Consider the following 19425-nt stretch of genomic DNA (forward strand, 5'->3'; position numbering starts at 1 on the left):
TGATTTCACGTACCGTAACAACTTGACAATCCCGCCTTATCCGAGTTCTTTCAAACTCTTCCTTAAAAACAATCGGTTTATGCTTAAACCAAGGATCATGCCAGAATAAAGTTCCACGACCATCTCCCATTTTGACTCGGGATAAATGCTATTTTTTTTTTCAAAAATCCAAAAAAATTGATACAGTTCACGATCGTGGTTTTGGGCATCAAAAGGAAAGAGTCCAGTAAGGATTACGAGAGCTTTCGTTGAGCAAACTAATAGCTATTCAAAGCAAGATAGGTAATGGAAATTAAAGGAGGTGTGCATGTCTGTCTTTAGAATGTCTGTTGATGGCGTTAGAGTATGTATTGTCAAAAAGAAAAAAAAAGAAAATGGCTTATCTCCCTACCAAAAGAAGGATTGTATTTTGAACATCATCCTAACACTTTCCTTGAGCTTTAGAATTTTCTTGAGTGACCAGGCCATATCAATTTTAATCTTAAATGTCCATATGCTTATTTCTTTACTTGTGAATCTTGAGTGAACCCAACAAACCCAAAGTGAATCTTGTTTCTTTTCAATTGCCCAAAAATGTCTATGGGTGAGTGCCTTATTTCATTCCACGCAACTTTTGAGTCCATTACTGCCTTCTTCTTTTGACTTACAAACATTAAGTCATTTCACCTTCTTGCCTCCACGCCATTGGCTCCCCCAAATTAAATTCATCATCAACTGATCAAGCTTTTTCATGACTTTTTTTAAAGAACCATTTGTTGCGCCCAATACCCAATCATTCCCATTACCACCTTCATGACCAATTCAATACGACCCGCGTAAAATAATCTCTTTGTGGCCCAATGGAAATTTCACATTTTCGATTACCAGTTTACAATGAGAAATTTAAAGTTGCTTAGACGAGAGCGGAATTCCAATGTCATAGACCGATAATGTGCCTTACATGATGCCCATGATGCCAAAATGCTTTCTTTTGTTTCATCCCTTACACCACCGTAAAAAGCTAAACGTTTTCCTTCGTTGATAAATAAACTTGTAACACTAGAAAAAAGAGTTAATGCTTCCTTAATGGTATTAATGTAATCAACAACCGCATGAGCCACAATAAAAAGATCGTTCGCAAAACAAATGTGAGTAATGTTCTCCTTACTGCAATATGGGTGGTAAGTAATGGTCGATTCTTTAGAAGCATTTAATGATGCAATAAAAGATCTTCATGATGAGGACAAAAAGGTAAGAAGAGAGGGGATCCCTTTGTCTTACCCCGTTTTCACCTTTGAAAAATCCATCATGAATACCATTAACAACTAATAAAATTTGCACTATTATCGAGAATAATCACCGAGGGTAAATGGCTGCTCTCGGTGATAATTATTATTATTACCAAGATTAGAGGGTTGCTCTCGGTAAAAAAATTATATTTTGCCCTAAATTAATTCTAACGGCCACCCAACTCTTTCTTCCTCTCTTATTCTCTCTTTTTTTCCTCTTCATTTCTGAAAATCTTCATTTCATCTGACTCTCCCTCTTCATTTCACTACAAATCTCTAAACATTATGTGATTCATTCCCCCGACCAATGATAGTGAATTTCTTTGTCAAACTCGGCGGAAGTATCATATTGTGAAGCTTCGATCTTGTCGAAGTCATTCGCACTTCTCCCTTTGATAGTTTCTGTTGAGTATTCTGTCATATTGTGAAGTATCAAATTGTGTAGATATCTGAAGAAACTGAAGTTGAGTATTCTATCATATTGTGAAGTATCATATTGTGCACAAATCTGAAGAAGCTAAAGAAATTAATCGCTCTGATTGTCGTAGTGTCGGTTACGATAATATTTCTCATTTTATTCATTATTTTCTACCGAAAAATCTTGAGGAAACGAAAAGCACCTGCAGATCTGAAGCTACCTCAATCGTTCTTAATCTTTATCCTCTTTTAATTTGTTAGTGTTATATATATATATATATATATATATATATATATATTGATTGTACTCTATATTGTGAACACCAATGTTGGAAGAATACTACGAAGTCACGAGTCTAATTGTGAACAGTCGGGTCGAACCCTTTCATGTCAACATAATTAAGCCTGGAAATCGCTCAAAACCTGCCTACTCTAGGGATTATCTTATAGGAACTTTAATTCTAAAGCAGAAAGGAAGATAACTCATAGATTTACACTAATTGTGCATTAAATACACTAATGGTGCATTAGATATGAGAGAGATTAATGATGGAGGATCGAGTGAAATTAGAAATACAGAAGGAGATCTCAACAACATCCTGAATCTAGAAATACATACACACATCAAATCTCCTTCATCCATGGATCTGGCATTTTATTATAGAGAAAGCGAAGAATTTTACCTCTACAAATGATCGCTAGTTGAGGGAGAGAGGTCGCAATGAATTGTGTCTTGATTTCATATTATAATTTTTTTAGAAAGACTGATCAATATCATCGAGAGTATTGACTCTGTTCTCGGTAAAATAATTTAATTATATCCGAGGGTGACAAATACTTTCGGTGATATTAATTTTTTCTTCACCGATAGACATATTACCGACATCTTCTGAGAGCGTTTATCGTCATCGGTGAAAACTATCATAGAGGGCATATTGTCTTTCATTGAGAGTTCTTGCTCTTGTTAAAAGTCATATTTTTACTAGTGAACGCTAACAATAAAGTGAGGAGTCGAAACACATTGCATAATTCACTCAATAAAGATTTGAGGAAATTCAGAGACAACTAAAAAATCATGAATAACATTTCATCTAATGAAATCAAAAACTTTTATGATATCAACCTTAAAAGCAACTCGAGGTGAAATTAACTTTTTGCCATAATTGTAACTCTAGAAAACCATTGGTTTCAGAAAAGCTCGAGGTTTGAGAATTTCAACATCGGTTTACGTATCAAGAATCTTTTTTAAAAATAAAACATTCTTTTTAAAAGATTTTTAAATGATCCTATCAGCTTTTGAAATTAATTAAAAATAATTAATTTAGGGTTCAATTTTAAATAATTCGGGGATTTGCGACAATCAAATTAGAATTTGATTTTTCAGAAATCCGTTGTTTTAAATTAATTAGACATAACTAATTTAAAATATTATTTATTTTGAAATAGAGTCTCCAATTGATTTTTAAAATCAATAAAAATGGCATATATGTACAAACGTATTGGCTGGAGTTTCATTTAATTTGTAGTTTGGTGATACTCGGGAAAGGGCTTTCACGCTTCATCTTTTGCATCTGTTTAAAAAATGGTCTCTACTTATAAATTTGGCTTTTGAAAATCAATTGTATAATGTTTTATTTTAACCAATTATTAATTCGGTTCTAAGCATGCATAAGTTTTAGCGTTATTTAAAATATTGTAACAACAATATTTAAATACTGGTACCTGTTGCTGATGACATTGACTAGGGAGGAAAATACATGAAGAACATCAGTTTTTTAAAAGCATTATGGTTTAAACACAAATCCCAAACCTGCCTTTGTCATAATATTTTTTTATGGAAACATCCCAAAAATATTTTGAAATTATTTTCTAATTTTTCGGGATTTTTAGAAAATGGTTTGAGGTTCCAAAATTACAAAAATAATTTTAGATTTTGAAAATGGGAACCAAATAGGCCTTAGGACCAGTGTCATAGGCCTTGAGTTTGTTTTCATCGGTCGAGGTTCGGGATCCTTAGTCGGACCCATTGGTCCAGGCTAAGAAGCCTCGATCGAGGTGCTAAGGACTTTCTGTCCTTGACTGGATTATCGGTCGGGGTATAAAAACCATCAGTCCTAGCCCTTAGGTTAACCTTGGGCTAAGTTCATCGGTCCTAGGTTCAGAAAAAATTCTCGGTTGGAGTCGAGATTCCTCGGTCCTAGGTTTGACCACTTAGTCGGACCTCTCGCTCCTAGGTGGAATCCATTAGACCTAGGTTTAGGAGTTCTCGGTCCTAGATCTGACCTCTCTGTCCTTGCTGAAGAACATCGGTCAGACCTCTCGGTCCTAGCTAATAAGCATCGGTCGGACCTCTCAGTCCTAGCTAACAAGCCTCGGTCAGACCTCTCGGTCTAGGACCAAAGATCATCGGTCGACTCTCTCGGTCCTCGGTTGGACCTACCGGTCCTCAAGAACATCAAAATTATAGGTTTTTCAATTTTTATGGAGGCTTAGATTCTTCGATCATAGTTAAATGTTCAACTGGGCGAATCAACCCCACTATTTGTCTCTTTCTGTTAGAACACCACCCCAATATATCAATCGACCTGAGTGATGATCAATTTGCTCAAAACAATTTGTAGTCAAAAATTGAGTTTTTGGTTTTAAAGTTGTTTTGAAGTATAAAGATCTAGCCAATAGATTCCCCATACTCCATATACTTGATTGGTACCAAAATAAGAATACTAGTTGTTCGTTTGGACCAATTCAAGAACTCAAAAAATTCAATTATTTTGAAATTTTGATTTTGGTCAAATATGATTGGGATGGATCAAACATGATCCAAAAAGTTGTCCAACATCATTATAATCATGTTGGGAAGCTTTTTGGGATGTGATCCTTAAGGATTAGCCCAAAAACAACAAACTCGTTTTTTTAATTTCTTTAATTCAAATTTGGGTTTTTCTTTTTAAGACCAATTTATCGATTCCAACTTTAACAGAAAGCTCATAAATGATCATGAGATCGATTTTTAATCATCAAATTCAAGAACCAGACATCATACAAACTTATGAAAACTGAAATATAAAAATTTCAATTTCAAATTAGAAGTATGAATTAAAGGATGATTGGAAGCTTACCAAGGATTGAAGAACACTCTTTAGACCTTAGGGAAGCTTTTGGGATGCATGGATCCGAGCCTTATACAAAAAAAAATTGAAAAATCTCAAGTTTTGTTCTTCAATGGAGGATTTTTTTTATTTCTTTTGATTTAGGGCTTGAGATGTTATCTCCTACCTTCGAAAGTGCCGAGGGATTCTATTTATAGCCTTCTTGAGTCAGTGGAGGTTTCAAGTGAATTGAATCAACCAAGAAGTCATTAATGACGTTTTGGCTGTTCTTGAACCAACTTGCCGAAATAGAGATGAATCATTCCTATTGAATTAGAAAATTTGATCACTGAAGTAGGGTGATCATTTTAGTTTTGAATCAGCCGATTTGGTTAATTATGGAGAAAGTTCCACTTTTGGAAAATCAAAGGATGAGACATCATCCTTATCTTTTCGGCGTCGCGATGAAGACGACGGTGGCAATCAAAATGACATCGTTTCAGGCGAGAACGCAAATGCGGAATGGTCCGTTAGCGTTCCATCCGCATTTAGGTCGTTCTATCACGTTCTGGATAACAGAGCTACCGTCCGCATTAGGCGGTCCTCTATAGCTCGGGCGTGCGCGTCTTTGGCTACAGCGGGTTACGCGGGCTGCTGATGGGAGTTGGATGAAAATCCAATGCACATCTGATGGTCACGGTTTTACTATATCCATTCTATAGAATTTTGGCTACACTCGATTACGAATTTTATTTTTTATTTAAAACCTTAAGGGATTGTTTGAAATTGATTTTTCTTTGAACCTTTTGGCTTTAATTTTAATTTTTTTTATATACACAAAATATTAAAATAAATATGACAAACATTTTGCCATTATTTGATTTTATTTTGTATATTTTAGGGTTAAATAAATAATTTTTGGGATGAAATGAGTACCTAATTCCACCCTAAATTATTTGTTTTAATCCCTTGATTTTTATAAAATTATTTTAAGATAAAATGAGTACAACATTTATCCCAAATATTTTTTTTTTTATTTTGACCATTTTCCTTAATTAACTAGGTTTTAATTATCACATTAATTAATATAATTAATGTTTTAATTAAGTTTTTGCCTTGAGGTCAAATAATTATTTTGACCTTACTTATTCAAAAATAAATTAAAATAATTATTTTAATATTATAAATTGGTGTGTAAATTTTTAGTGTTTACAATAACCTTTTAGCAATCCCTTTGTAAGTAAGATATTATGAGAGATAGTTCTACCAAAAATAATAACCGACTGCCCATGACTAATCAGTTTGGAAATAACAGTTTTAAAAACGTTTAGAAAAATGATTTTTGAAATGATTTTGTAAATCACATTGCAACATGAAATAGGTCGGAAGTCTTGAATCCTTTCAAGTGTGAAGTTCTTCGGGATAAGATTCAACACTATGGCATTCATTGTTTGAGCATTCTCCGATTCCAAAAAAAAATCAATCACTCCTTCATTAACCATCTGTCCCACAATTTTCCAATTCTCCTTAAAAAATAAAAGTAGCGTTGAATCCATCAGGCCGGACTTTTGTCTTCTTTCATGCAAAATAAGGGCTTGTCTAATTTCATCAAAGATGACCATCTCAATCAATTTCCATCTTTCATCCTCCATAAGCTTATTATTGACGATTTTGTTAAGCAACCCAAAATAGCAGGAAGTGTCCTGCTTCATGCCAATGAGGACATTACAGTACTTGATAGCCTCTTGGTGAACTTGGCCCCTGGGCAATGCTGCCATCATCTTTGCTAAGACGAGCCACAATGTTTCGAAAGTTCCTTGCCGAGCACTTTTGTTAGAAAAAAATTGTGTTCTTGTCACTAAGGGTCAACCAATTCTGCCTTGATTTTTGACGAGCAAAACTCTCTCCACAAGCACTTAACGTTCAGAAGTTTGTCAAAGCCTCTTTATCGGTTGTATGACCATGGCTTAAGTCATGAATGCTTAAATGCTGATTTTAGATAGTCTCAAGTCAAGATTTGGTCTCCAACACCCTCAAAGATCTTACTGAACCAATTACAACATATTAACATAATGCACATTTCTTTTATCAAATTTTAGGGACATGGTCTTTTGCTGTCCAGTTTCTGCAATTATTGGATCTTTAGGAGCCTCAACTTTTCACTCACTTGAAACATTTTGAAACCATGAATCTGCCCCGACCAAACCTTATCAAGGATGACCTTAAATGTAACATTTTTCATCATCCAAAAATTAAAGAACTTAAAAAGGCCGTTTCACCCTAACATTCTTTTCTGCATCTATCTGTCCTTCAACTCTCATTGATGACCAGTTGAAAAAAAATCTATAATTCCAACACAACTTTCTTAGTTAGAAGTTAGAACTGTGAATATTTAAAATAATTTCACATTTAACTCATTTTATATTCCTAGTTATTTTAAGATTATAACTTTCAATATTGAAATGATAAAATCCAGTCCATTCAAAACACCTAAAACTTCTTCGTTATTTCAAATGGATGTTTAAGTAGATATGATTTTGTTAACCTTTTGTTCAATTATAGAGTATTGGGTCATAATAACATTCAAAACCTATGCATAAATATTTTTTTTACTAACATATATATATATATATATATATATATTTTAAATTAGTTTTAGTTTACCTATAAAGCTGGCACAGTATTTTATCACACTCAATTCAAAACAACTAAAACTTCCATAAGATGTCAATTTGTTTAAGTTCAAGTAGATATGATTTTGTTCAACCTTTTATTCAATTCTGGAGTATTGAATCGTAATAAACTATATAATAACAATTTTTGTCTAAATAATTTTATTTATATCCATATATATATATATTTTTAGATAGTCTAATAGTAAAATTTGGGTAGGCAGTGATTTTAGATTCATTCTTTTTGAACATCATAATTTGTGACTTTTTATTATTAAAGTTATACAAAACGGATATTTTTTTAATAATTTCAAACGCTGTTAATTTATTATATACGTGTCATTTATAAATAAATAAAATATCAATATTACAAATTTAACTATCGAATTTCAGAGAATTGTTTGTTCAAACTCTTAATTCGCTAAAATTCGATAGTTAAATTAGTGACATATATGTATGGGCTATTTAACCGGTCGGTTAAGTTCGATTTTACTCTTTATTTTACAAATCGGTTAACCGATCGATATTGGTATTAGTTTTACCGGTTTTGATTCTACCCATTCCAATCGGTTAATCGGGTTTAGTCGGAAATTAGTAATTTATTTTTTAAATTAAGAATTAAATATGGTAAATGAATTTCATTCATTGGATAAGTCCACCTCTCACTAACAATTTTACATATTTCAATTAAATTATTTAAGTTGTTTTTTAAATTATTATTTTATAATTTTATATAAATTATAATTTATTTATTAAAAATAATTCTATACAAATTCTAATTTAAAATAATTAATATATATATATATATATAAACTATTAAATATTATAATTATATAATATTTATAAAAATAACTAAATTATAAACATATAACTAAATTATTATCGGTTAAATAGGGAGAAAACAGTTAATTAATTGAAAAAGAACTATTTAATCGGTTAATTAAAACCGCTATAACCGAGTAAAAATGAAACTGACAAATTATTCGTTTGGTTATCGTTTTTTTGATTTTTTTAACCGCCGTATATATATTTGTTTTTTTATAAATGTCACATATATCATAGGTTAACGACGTTAAACTTTTAAGCTCGTTTCGTATAATTTAAAAGATACGGAGCCACAAATTATTAAGTTTGAAAGTAGAAGTCTAACATTTTTAGATTGCACGACAAAAAAAATTGATAATTCCATTGAAAAAAAAAAATTGGACATTCTGTAAGGCTGTAACGAATTGTCTCAATTTCTCCTGCTCCTCTTCTCAGTGATGGCGGCTGTATCATCACACTTTGCACCACTGAAGAATCTAAAATCGCTTAACGATTCAGTTGCTAACATTACTGTATGTTCTTCAAAGGAATTAAGGTTTCCATCATCCAAAAATGTACGTCCCATTTCGAATCCCATGACCCACCAGCTTCGGAGTCTGGTCGTTTACTCGAGCACTGCCGACAACAATGTTGACGATAGACCCAGTTTCCTTGTCACTGATCCACCTCTCTCACCTACTAGATCCAAGTAATATTCTTGTTTTCTTCAGGACACTGATTTCATAATTCTTCACATTTCTAGGAAAACAAAATCTAAGTGATGTTGGTATTTATGTTGTTCCATGCTGAATGATGCTAGGGTGAGAAGGCATACGATATCGGTTTTTGTGGGTGATGAAAGTGGAATGATAAATCGGATTGCTGGAGTATTTGCAAGGAGGGGATATAATATTGAGTCCCTAGCTGTGGGTTTGAACAAGGATAAGGCCCTCTTTACTATTGTTGTGTCTGGAACAGAAAGTGTCTTGCAACAAGTAATGAAACAGCTGCAGAAGCTTGTGAATGTTTGGAAGGTGACATAAATTCTTGAGTTTTGTTACAGCATATTGAATTCTTTTCGTTCTAAAGAACTTGGGTTTTTCTTATATCATTGCGTATTCAACATTTCATATGTGATTAGGTTGAAGATATATCAAATGAGCCACATGTAGAGCGTGAATTGATGCTCATAAAGATCAATGCTGACCCCAACTTCAGGGCTGAGGTAAAGAAACTCTGTACATGATTATTGTATGCAGCTTGCTAGATTATTTAAGATTTATTGTGAAATATTGTGTCAGCTCTTAAGAGAATGGTAGGAGATCCTTGGATCCATATGGAAACACTGTTGTTTCTGTATCTGGAAATGTTTCCAGATACATAATTTTTTGTTTCTGTTAACTAACTCCAAATGTTTATGTATCTTGTCACTTTAATTAAATTTAAATTTTCCATGCCTGCAGGTTATGAGGCTTGTGGACATATTCAGAGGGAGGATTGTGGATATCTCAGAAGATTCATTAACCATTGAGGTATTAGCAAATTATTTTCCCTTAAAACTAATTTTAGACGGGTTGATGAAGCTGGCTCCATCTCAACTAAATATTTAATATGCCTAGCTTACAAGAACTCCCTTACATTAGGAGGTAAATATTGAACAATACTTTTAATTTCTTCATGATGATTGATGCACAGGTTACTGGAGATCCGGGCAAGATGGTTGCTGTTCAAAGGAACTTAAGTAAATTTGGGATTAGAGAAATTGCAAGAACTGGAAAGGTTTGCACACTTGTGGTCATGTAATCTAAAAGCAGTTTTTATCTATTTTAGGGAGGGGGGGTTGCAAAATTATTCTATTTTTTTTAATCTTGCTACTTCAGATTGGCTTGAGAAGAGAAAGGATGGGGGAGTCTGCACCATTTTGGCGATTCTCAGCTGCTTCATATCCGGACCTAGAAGTAACAACTCCGGATCAGAACTTTAGTGGCATTAGAAATTCAGCTAATGGGGAGTCCAATACATCAGTTGAAGTTTGTGAAGCTAAACCTTACGCAATACTTTCGTTCTTTGCTTACTTACCTTTGTTCTGTTGGAAATGTTATGGGGAAATTGCAGGAAAATGATATCCGCCTATTCTATAAGATGAATAAGAAAAGTAAACTCATAAATAAGCCCTTAAAGTATTCGCCCAGCCACCCTTAAACTATTATCTTTTAAACAATAAATCCATTTTGATATAATCTCTTTTAAACGACAATCTTATACGAGATTTTTTCTGTTCACACTCTCAGCCACAACCAGTTTTGCTTAATGATATTTTATTACGGTGTTTCCTTCTTCTTTACGAGTTAAAACATGTGGTTTACATAGCCAAAAATAAAAGAGTCAGTAAAAAAAATGGATCTGTGGCTGAGAGTTTGAACGAAAAAACCTCTTATGAAAATTATCTCTTAAGTCCTTATAATGCCAATTCTCGTCTGGTAGTGGTAGGGCATTTACTAGGATAAATGTTGTATTCGGGACTTCTTTCTATTTGCACCTTTGCCATTAATAACTTGTCACATAGGTAATGGCTAACCCCATAGCTATTTTATGAAATTCCTAGTCTTAAAAAGACTCCACTTTCTGCTTGTTAATTCATTCTCGTCTTACTTGTCTTTGTGAATTGCCTTCTCTTCTTTATGAAGGGTGATGTTTATCCTGTGGAACCAGCTGACAGCTTCTCGTTTAATCAAGTTCTTGATGCTCACTGGGGAGTACTCACTAACGAAGATGTAAGGCACATCTCATCAATGCATAACTTCTTCAATAAGCATTCTGAAAGACTATTCACATTGATTTTGAATTTGCAGAAAGCTGGTCTTAGTTCTCACACTTTATCGATGCTCGTGAATGATGCTCCTGGAGTCCTCAATATCTTGACTGGTGTTTTTGCTAGAAGGGGTTATAACATTCAGGTATCTAATGTTGTTCTTGCGTGTTTTATAATAAGCAAAATACAAATAATATTTCTGTTCTTCCATTTGACCTTTGCTGGGTTTTTTATCTTGATTCAGAGTTTGGCAGTTGGTCATGCAGAAATCGAGGGAATTTCTCGCATCACAACAGTTGTTCCCGGCACAGAAGAATCCATTGGCAAGTTGGTGCAACAACTTAACAAGTTGGTAGACCTTCACGAGGTAAAAATGAATTTGGTGGAATAAATAAATAGTTTTCAGCTCAAACGGCGGTTATATTACAGGTTCGAGATATTACACATGTGCCTTTTGCTGAACGAGAGCTGATGCTGATAAAGATTGCTGCAAATGCTGCTGCAAGGCGCAGTGTTCTCGACATTGCTAGCATTTTTAGAGCCAAAGCTGTTGATGTTTCTGATCATACTGTAACACTGGAGGTTAATTCCGTGTTCCATTTATTTCAAACATGTCTTTGATTTATCTGATTTGTTACATGAACTAAAAATGTTATTTACTTGTTCTATAGCTTACTGGCGATTTAGACAAGATGGTTGCTTTACAGAGATTACTGGAGCCATATGGCATTTGCGAGGTAAGAAAAATGAAAGTTATTCACCATGCGTTTCCTCTTCCAGTCTTTAAATATTTTTCATTTTCCATCTACTGTTTTGCTTGTAGGTGGCGCGTACAGGACGTGTGGCTCTAATACGTGAATCTGGCGTTGATTCCAAGTACCTACGCGGATACTCTTTCCCACTGTAAGTACGAGATTTGGAGGCAGTTGTGTGTTTGAGTGAAGAAGAGATGTTTTTTGAATTGCGAATATCTAGGGTAAGTAATTGTGTACTAGGATTTGAGAAAAACACGACTTAGTAACAAAAAGATAATTTATCGTCTTCTATTTTCAAATATGATGACATCTTGGATAAACATGATATCTGATGAGAAAAAGTATTTCCAAATTCAGTTTTATTTCTTTTCCGGCAGCATTAAGGGGAAAGTCGGTTTTCAAGACAAACCCTAGTTAAGAATGTGTCGATTATTTATAGAAATGTATTGCAATAATTCAACCATAAAAGAATCTTAGTCATTTTTTTTATAGGTTCACAAATTAGAAGCAAAGTTGGGTAGCTTTCAGCTTTCTTATCCAATCTCTCATTTCTACTTCACATAAAGGGAACAAGAAATCAATGGAATAAAATAATAGCAGGCATAACTGCTGGCTGTTGAGCCACAAAATCTCGAGTATATACAAACTGGTTCTTCTATTTCATGGACTCTGAATGTTTTGGAGGTCGCTGTCAATGTCGGGGGTGGTGTTGGTGCTGCCAGCTCGTTTAACTGAAGACCGACGGTGAGTACTTCCTCCTCCTCCTTGGCCTCTTCTGCTGCCGCTGCTATTTCTGGAACCAGTTCGAACCGGTTTTGTTGGCGAAAAAGTGTGACACAAGCTAATCCTATGACATTTTGTTTCACTCGAGCAGTTTCCTCGAACATTCACCAACAAGATCAATTCTTTGTCTCTTGTGTCTTCTGACCACCAACTCGATGGAACTCCATCAACTTCCTCTTCTTTCGATTCCTCGTGAGTCACCAATATATCCATTACTTGCCCCGGTTTCAGCATACCAGCTGCAGGCACGATCTGAAACCGCAACTCTGTTAATACAAAAACTTCTAACATAACTCCCAAAAAAAGAAAAACCAATTATTACCTGAAGCCAGCGGGGAAAACCAAACGAACCCCTAGGGTGATAATTTGGCGTTTTCTCTTTTTCTTTCTCCTCGACGATCAACTGACCTTGACACGTAATTTGGAAAGAGGCATTGTCGGTCCCACTCTTGTTTGTGATCGTTAAAGTAAAGGCTTCTTGGTTTCTAAGGTCGATGTTGCCATGGCTCATAGCTGTATCTGAAACGGAATGAAATTGTTCATGTAACAAACTGATATCTTTATTGTGTTTGGCGATGTTCCCCATTTCTTGTCTCCTAACCGATCTATCGGCATGTGCAATTTCAACGTTTAGTTTGCACCTAACCGGTTTGTGATCGCTCTCCAATACTTCCATGCAAGCTTCATACCTGTAGTAACATTGAGGAATTTAAGTTTTGTTGTTGGAGGGAAAAGAGGTTATTTAGATGCATACTGTAATATTGAAACGACGACAGGGCATTCTAAACTGCATTCTGCTGTTGAAGAAGGTCGATTGTCGCGATATAGTATCCTGTCACACCATGCAGGTATTCGTTTCTTCTCTCCAGAATCATATCCTAGAAATGGCAAAGAGAATTTAGAACTGAAATTTGATCAGAGATGGAAAACTGAAATATATATATATATATATACCTCCTAAGCCCGGTTTTCCTTTTTCGAACTTGTAAGTTGGTGGGAATGTAACATGAGCCTCGTGCATCCCTTGGAAAACTTTGCCAGCTGCCATTTCGACTCTCAGTTGATCTTTCTCTCGAAGCCAATCAAAGCTTCTCTGAGAAACAAGGTCTCTCGCCTCATCATAAGATATACCAAAAAGTCGATAATTAAAATCACCCAAAAATATGACCAGATCTGCTTCAGCCAAATTTGGTCTCGCCTCTTCTGGAGCATTACCCAGTGCCTATTAATTAAACATTTCATCATTTAGAACCGCCACCAAAAAACTATATTTATAATCAATCAGGGGGATGTATGTACATTTGTGATTCGTGTCGTTTGAGAACTCGTTGAAACGCCAGCTGTAAGAGCAAAAGGAGGGACATAAAAACACGGAGAAGGGTAAGAGAGGAAGAGAATAATACTAGGTTGTTCATTGTACCAGCAGCTGTGTTAATGAAGTTGGATTTGGAGAAGACCATGGTTCGATATATATGATCGTAATCAGCATTCCGGCGATTGACTGCTTCCAAATGTGCAGCCAGGTGACAGTTTACAAAGCACATTATACGATCAAATACTCTCAACCTTAAACCTACACCTCCCTGTGATCGACGAATTAATAGTATTATGATACTTATCTTTAGTTTAGGATTATAATAGTGTAAAACCATATATGATTTACAATTTATGAAAGATTCTATGCATTGATACGGAACGGAGACTAGGGTTCCAAATGTTGTCGTGTGATTGGCCCTTCGGAACCTAGTCTCACTTCGGTATCAGAAATCTAGGACATATTTGGATCATCAACATAGGAATTGAATACAAGCAACCATATTTACATACCTTATTGCCTATTGCCCGTCCTAAGCCACAAGCAACCGCGGCTACATCAAGATCACCAACATGAGGTCTCAAGGTCTTTCTTACCCTAAAATTATGAACAATGTGTTAGAGGCCCTTACAATATCCGTTGTGAAAAGGAAAATGTGTGTTGGATTAATGCGTTTACCACTGAAAACGCTATGATTGAAGTGGAGGGATTGTGCTAATTTAAAAAAAAAAAAATTGGTTGAAACATTGGTTTTTAACACTTGCCATATAGCAATGAGCAGTCCTGCTAGCTGTCTTGAACCTACACGTTCAAAAGTTGTTCCTTCATTCAAGGCTTTCCCTATTGCATCCTGCCACCATTGTCCAATTGAACTCCCCTCAAGTCCTACCTAGTGCATAAGATATATATACAAAACTATTTCATTAGGCTGATTCAGAGGGTACCATTTAATTTTTCTTTCAATATTGAAAAAAAAAGGTAAAAGGGATCATCTCACAGTTTCTCTAGCTGCAGACATTGCAAGAAAACCTGCACCCATTTCAACTTCTTGACAACCAACAACCACAATGTCTACATCAGTTACCGCAGAACCTAACCAAGCAATTAGGGCGTCATGAGAGGCTCTTCCTTGACCAACATTCCAAGTACCAATCAAAATCCTTATATTTTCTCGCCTTGTGTACAAATGTTCCATTCTTGCAATTTCAGATCGCATTATCTTATCATGTGGTCCAGGCGAAAAGATATTCCATCCACGTATACCACCATGATTAGCCAAACTGAAAACAAAACTACACCCAACTGCTAGTTTTAAAACAGGACCATTATGAGCAACCCAACCCGAAATCAGATTTCCATCTAGATCCAGCAATTGGATAACACCGCTGATATAACCGACCCAGATTCGTGTCCCTAAAGTGCAGAAGCATTGAACAGCACAACGATGATGATGGAAATCCTGCAACCGGTTTCCAGTTCCATCCCACTGTATAAGTAAGCCATTTGCACATCCACTCCAAATCATCCCATCTGCAGTTAGAATTAAAGCTTCTGTTTTTTTACTATCTTCAACAACTGCACCTTTTGTTGTTACTCGTCGTACAGCACCAGCAGCACCCATAATTGCGTTTCGTGAACGCTGCAGGAAACCTCCTTGGGATTTCTCCTTTTTGGATTTCGAAACAAACTTCACATTCAAATCATCCTCAGCAACTGGTTGCTCTTGAGTCGGTGAGGGCATATCGACTCTGTTTTCACCGTCGATATTATATACTTTTAGAAGCTCTCTAGTGCGAGCATCCCTTCAAGAACAAACAGGAGTAAAAAGTACAACAAATTATTTTAAACTTTTTTTTCTGGCAGGGAGATGCAAAATGGAAAGAAACATACCATAAGGAGAATGATAAAGCCCCGGCTGCCCAAACTTTAGCTCTAGCATTATCGGCTAGCAAAGATTTAACATCTGATGAAGATATATTGCACACACCATTAACAGTAACTTGACTCTTTAGGTCGATGAAAGATTTCTCCATTTGTGAAGCAGCCAAGTGCCTCTCCTCCGGAGGATAACTAAGCGAGATTCCGATGATATCCCATGGCCAAATCTTTATGACACCACCTTCAGAACCTGACCATATCTCACCTGGATTGAATTATTGAAATGAAATGTTAAGAGCAACAAGGGAATAAACAAGCAAGCAGATAAACTTGATGGAGAAGAAATGGTACCATGAGAACTGATGGCCATGCAAAGTATAGGACCGCGATGAGCCTGCCAGGATAGACCCTCTTGGAAAGGATTATCATCCATCGTTTGATCCATCTTCCATGATCTGATCTTTCCATCCTTGTGACCAGACCAAATCAATTTACTACTAGAGTCGATTATCAAACACATAGTGGGCGAAGTGCTGGTTGACTCGTAAAAAGGGGCAGCGTCTTCGTCTCCTCTGCGAGCTCGTCCATCCATGCCGATTCCAGGCTCATGCGCATCTGACAAGTTCCAGACTCTGACACCTGATTCCTGTCCTGCCCAAAGTTGACTCTCCGTACAGACAATCGTCCTCAAAAACTTCCCTAGCTGAGTCTCCCTTAACGGATGTGGCCTCAGCTCAAGGTACGGAGGACGCGCCGGATGCAGGACTGCCCTAGTGGGGACGCTGAAGATCCCGGTTCCGCTGGCGACATATTCCGGAAACGGCGGTTCATCTTCGACGCCGGCCTCACTTCCTACCTGTTGGAAACGATACTCGTACCGATTGCTTCCACCTTTGGTGGTTGATGGATCAATCGCCCCGGGGTTTGAATAAGGCAAATCACAAATCTCGCAAAACTGGTTAACTCCGCGTGGGATCCGCTCCTCGTCGAGACTAAGGTTTCGAAGCTGATTATGCTTCTTGCAAAAACCGGTTGTATTGGAACGAAGCTGTTGGCTGTATGATTGAGATTTACGAGGCGGCGTCGGTGTGGCAGGGAGAGCCGCCAGCGCTTCCTTATCGTCATCTCCCAGGCGTTCGTACATTTGTTTTATGAAGAGATGATGATGATGAACAAGAAGAAAGTCTCATCAGACATTAACCAAAACTGCTGATCGGACCTGGAAAGGAGAAGATGGAGGAGAGAGAAAAAGAGAGAGAAAGAGAGAGAGACGAGGTTGCACGTCGTTTTGATTAGCGTAAGAAGCGCGGGAGGCTTTGGTCGGTAGTTTGTACGGACAGGAAATGAAAGGTTTCTTCTTCTCCTTCTCCCCCCTCAGTCTTTCTTTCTTATTCTTCAAACTAATATTTTATTTTCGTAATATATCCTTCCTAATTTTATTTATTTATTCGATACCCCAACACCCCATGTTAATTACATCGCTTAAACTAAAAACGCTTCCTCAGAATTGAACCCGACTCTTACTAATAGGCTACCTTGGTGGGTTAACCCTATGTATTAGTGTATACTAAAAATCGTACATTATTCATAAATGATAAAACACATTATTCATTTAATTGCGAACATCGTAACCAATGATGGTGAGTCAAAACAGATCGGGTTGTATTGCAAAAAGGTGTGACCTAGATTTAAAAAAAGATTGCAGAAATCCAGATCCAATTACAATATAGTGGTAAAGCTAATCCAGTCTAGAACATACAAATCTTCTATCATGCAGTTTCTGAGTTTTATATGATAAAAGACAATACAAACTAACCATATTAAGGGAGGATGATTCTTCAGATTTAAGATTTCAGATATCCCATCTCTTCTTAACTCGGAACAATAAGGTAGATGATTTGATATCATCCTGAGGAACCTGCAACATGAATTGCACTTTCATCTTCAATGGAACCGTCTTTGCTTTCTTACTTTCATCTCCAACCTATTATCATGCCACCAAAACCAAATCATAACAAGGAAGGAAGGAAGGAAGGAAGGAAGGAAGGAAGTCATAGCTAGCTTATAAGTCATAGCTTACTCACCCAAACAGATGCCCAACCGAGGCGAACCTCTGAATCATACCCAGCCTTGAATTTACAATCCTTACTAGCTGTATTCTTGTAAACTAGACTCCAATAGTTTGAATTGAAATTGTACCAATAACTGCAACATGTAAAACAGTTTCAAATCAGGCCTTTTTTAAAACCATTGTTTTGATAACAAGTTCAAGATAGAGCACCTCAGTTTATCGGATGGACTAAGCTGCCTTTTGAAAGCAAATGCTAGTTCATTTGAAGGCAGTGCAAGGCTGGACAAGAATGACATCTCCTTATCCTGCAGTTTTAATGAATGAATGAATGGATGAATGAATCGATGAATGGATGAATGAAGAATGATAATGTTTCCCTTTTATAGAAATTACCTTAAATGAGTATCTAAGATTCAGATAATCGTCATTGTAATGAGCAGTGCAAATGCCATTCAAGATGTGAGTGTTTGCTGTTCCATTTATGGACAATACTTTGTTTATTTTCTCTTCATCTTCAACTTCATCTTCTTTCAATGTAACTTCACCTGCTGGAAACTTGAATGTGGCTTTTGGCTGCAGCAGCATTAAACAGATGCGCAATGATTGACAGAAGAAGATTTCGCTACAAAATTCAGACTGAATCTCATAATTTTATCCTCACCATACCAACATTTGGATATGTAGATGATAATTCAAGTTTATAAGCAGGTCCAGCAATATCAGCAGTAATTGCTACTTCTCCTTCTTGTTCCTGAGGATCGATCATATTATATATATAACATCCATGATCTAACTATAACAAAAGCGAATCAGGACTTCTAGGTTTCAGTATGAGCAATCAGAAATCAGAAATGGATCGATTGATCTCAATTTGTACTTTAATGGAGAAAGAAAGAGAGACGACGACCTTGACATTGTGAGCCGCTTTGAAATGTAAACCAGGAGTAACGTTACAGGAAGTCTGAACGAGCGCGTTCTTCTCTTCGTGATCGTAGTGAAGACAAAGGTATTTTGAGATGAAAGCTAATTGAGGTTCGGAAAAGTCTCCTTTGTCGTTGTTCTTGAAAGCGAACTTCAGTTTAGCTAGCTTGCGTAAGAACTTGCACGAGATCTTGTGGAAGAATATTGAACTGTCGCTGTCAAATTCCGATGTAACTCTTAAGATTGGACGCCGTACAAAGCCATGAACAGTAGATGGAGGATGTGAAGCATCATTTGATAATAGCGCTGATGATGTTGTTGCTGGTGGTGCAACGATAATAGCGCTCGTTGGAACCGATTCCGCCATAGAAGAACTTACTCTCTTTCTCTAGATGATGCTATTGCTGTGATCTGAGAACTTAGGAAGAATGATGAAAGAGAGATGATGTGGATGCGGCCTAGAGAGACAGAGAGACTGTGTGTATATATGTGTGTGTTCTTCGATGTGGAAAGAAGGGGTGAATTTTTATTTGAATTTTAAGATGAATTTATTAATTTTTAGAATAAAGATAGAGAGAGCGAGCAGAGGGTAAACTCTCACTTCTAAAAAAAAAATAAGCTGAAAAAAAATATTATAGAG

General features: G+C 36.1%; 3 protein-coding genes across 3 annotated transcripts; 1 reads left to right on the plus strand and 2 right to left on the minus strand.

Annotated features, from left to right (window-relative positions):
- The first annotated feature begins 8642 nt into the window (after window positions 1-8642).
- LOC124922525 (acetolactate synthase small subunit 1, chloroplastic-like) lies at window positions 8643-12440 on the plus strand. The gene is made up of 12 exons (XM_047463257.1): window positions 8643-8959; window positions 9071-9284; window positions 9392-9475; window positions 9714-9782; window positions 9946-10029; window positions 10131-10280; window positions 10938-11024; window positions 11103-11207; window positions 11307-11429; window positions 11492-11644; window positions 11734-11799; window positions 11886-12440. Exons 1-12 carry the CDS (start codon window positions 8709-8711, stop codon window positions 11967-11969), a joined length of 1470 nt encoding a protein of 489 aa, XP_047319213.1. The 5' UTR covers window positions 8643-8708; the 3' UTR covers window positions 11970-12440.
- On the minus strand, window positions 12385-17201 carry LOC124922523 (type I inositol polyphosphate 5-phosphatase 12-like). The gene is made up of 11 exons (XM_047463255.1): window positions 16145-17201; window positions 15806-16058; window positions 14913-15717; window positions 14680-14804; window positions 14428-14512; window positions 14021-14183; window positions 13900-13940; window positions 13555-13822; window positions 13355-13478; window positions 12923-13289; window positions 12385-12852 (listed from the first exon to the last, which is right to left on the minus strand). Exons 1-11 carry the CDS (start codon window positions 16935-16937, stop codon window positions 12478-12480), a joined length of 3399 nt encoding a protein of 1132 aa, XP_047319211.1. The 5' UTR covers window positions 16938-17201; the 3' UTR covers window positions 12385-12477.
- A 251-nt stretch (window positions 17202-17452) lies between these two features.
- Window positions 17453-19285, minus strand: LOC124922524 (outer envelope pore protein 37, chloroplastic-like). The gene is made up of 6 exons (XM_047463256.1): window positions 18772-19285; window positions 18526-18615; window positions 18258-18437; window positions 18075-18169; window positions 17878-17998; window positions 17453-17777 (listed from the first exon to the last, which is right to left on the minus strand). Exons 1-6 carry the CDS (start codon window positions 19150-19152, stop codon window positions 17646-17648), a joined length of 999 nt encoding a protein of 332 aa, XP_047319212.1. The 5' UTR covers window positions 19153-19285; the 3' UTR covers window positions 17453-17645.
- Between the last annotated feature and the right edge of the window lie 140 nt (window positions 19286-19425).

Source organism: Impatiens glandulifera, chromosome 1 (genome assembly GCF_907164915.1).
Source record: "Impatiens glandulifera chromosome 1, dImpGla2.1, whole genome shotgun sequence".
NCBI lineage: Eukaryota > Viridiplantae > Streptophyta > Magnoliopsida > Ericales > Balsaminaceae > Impatiens > Impatiens glandulifera.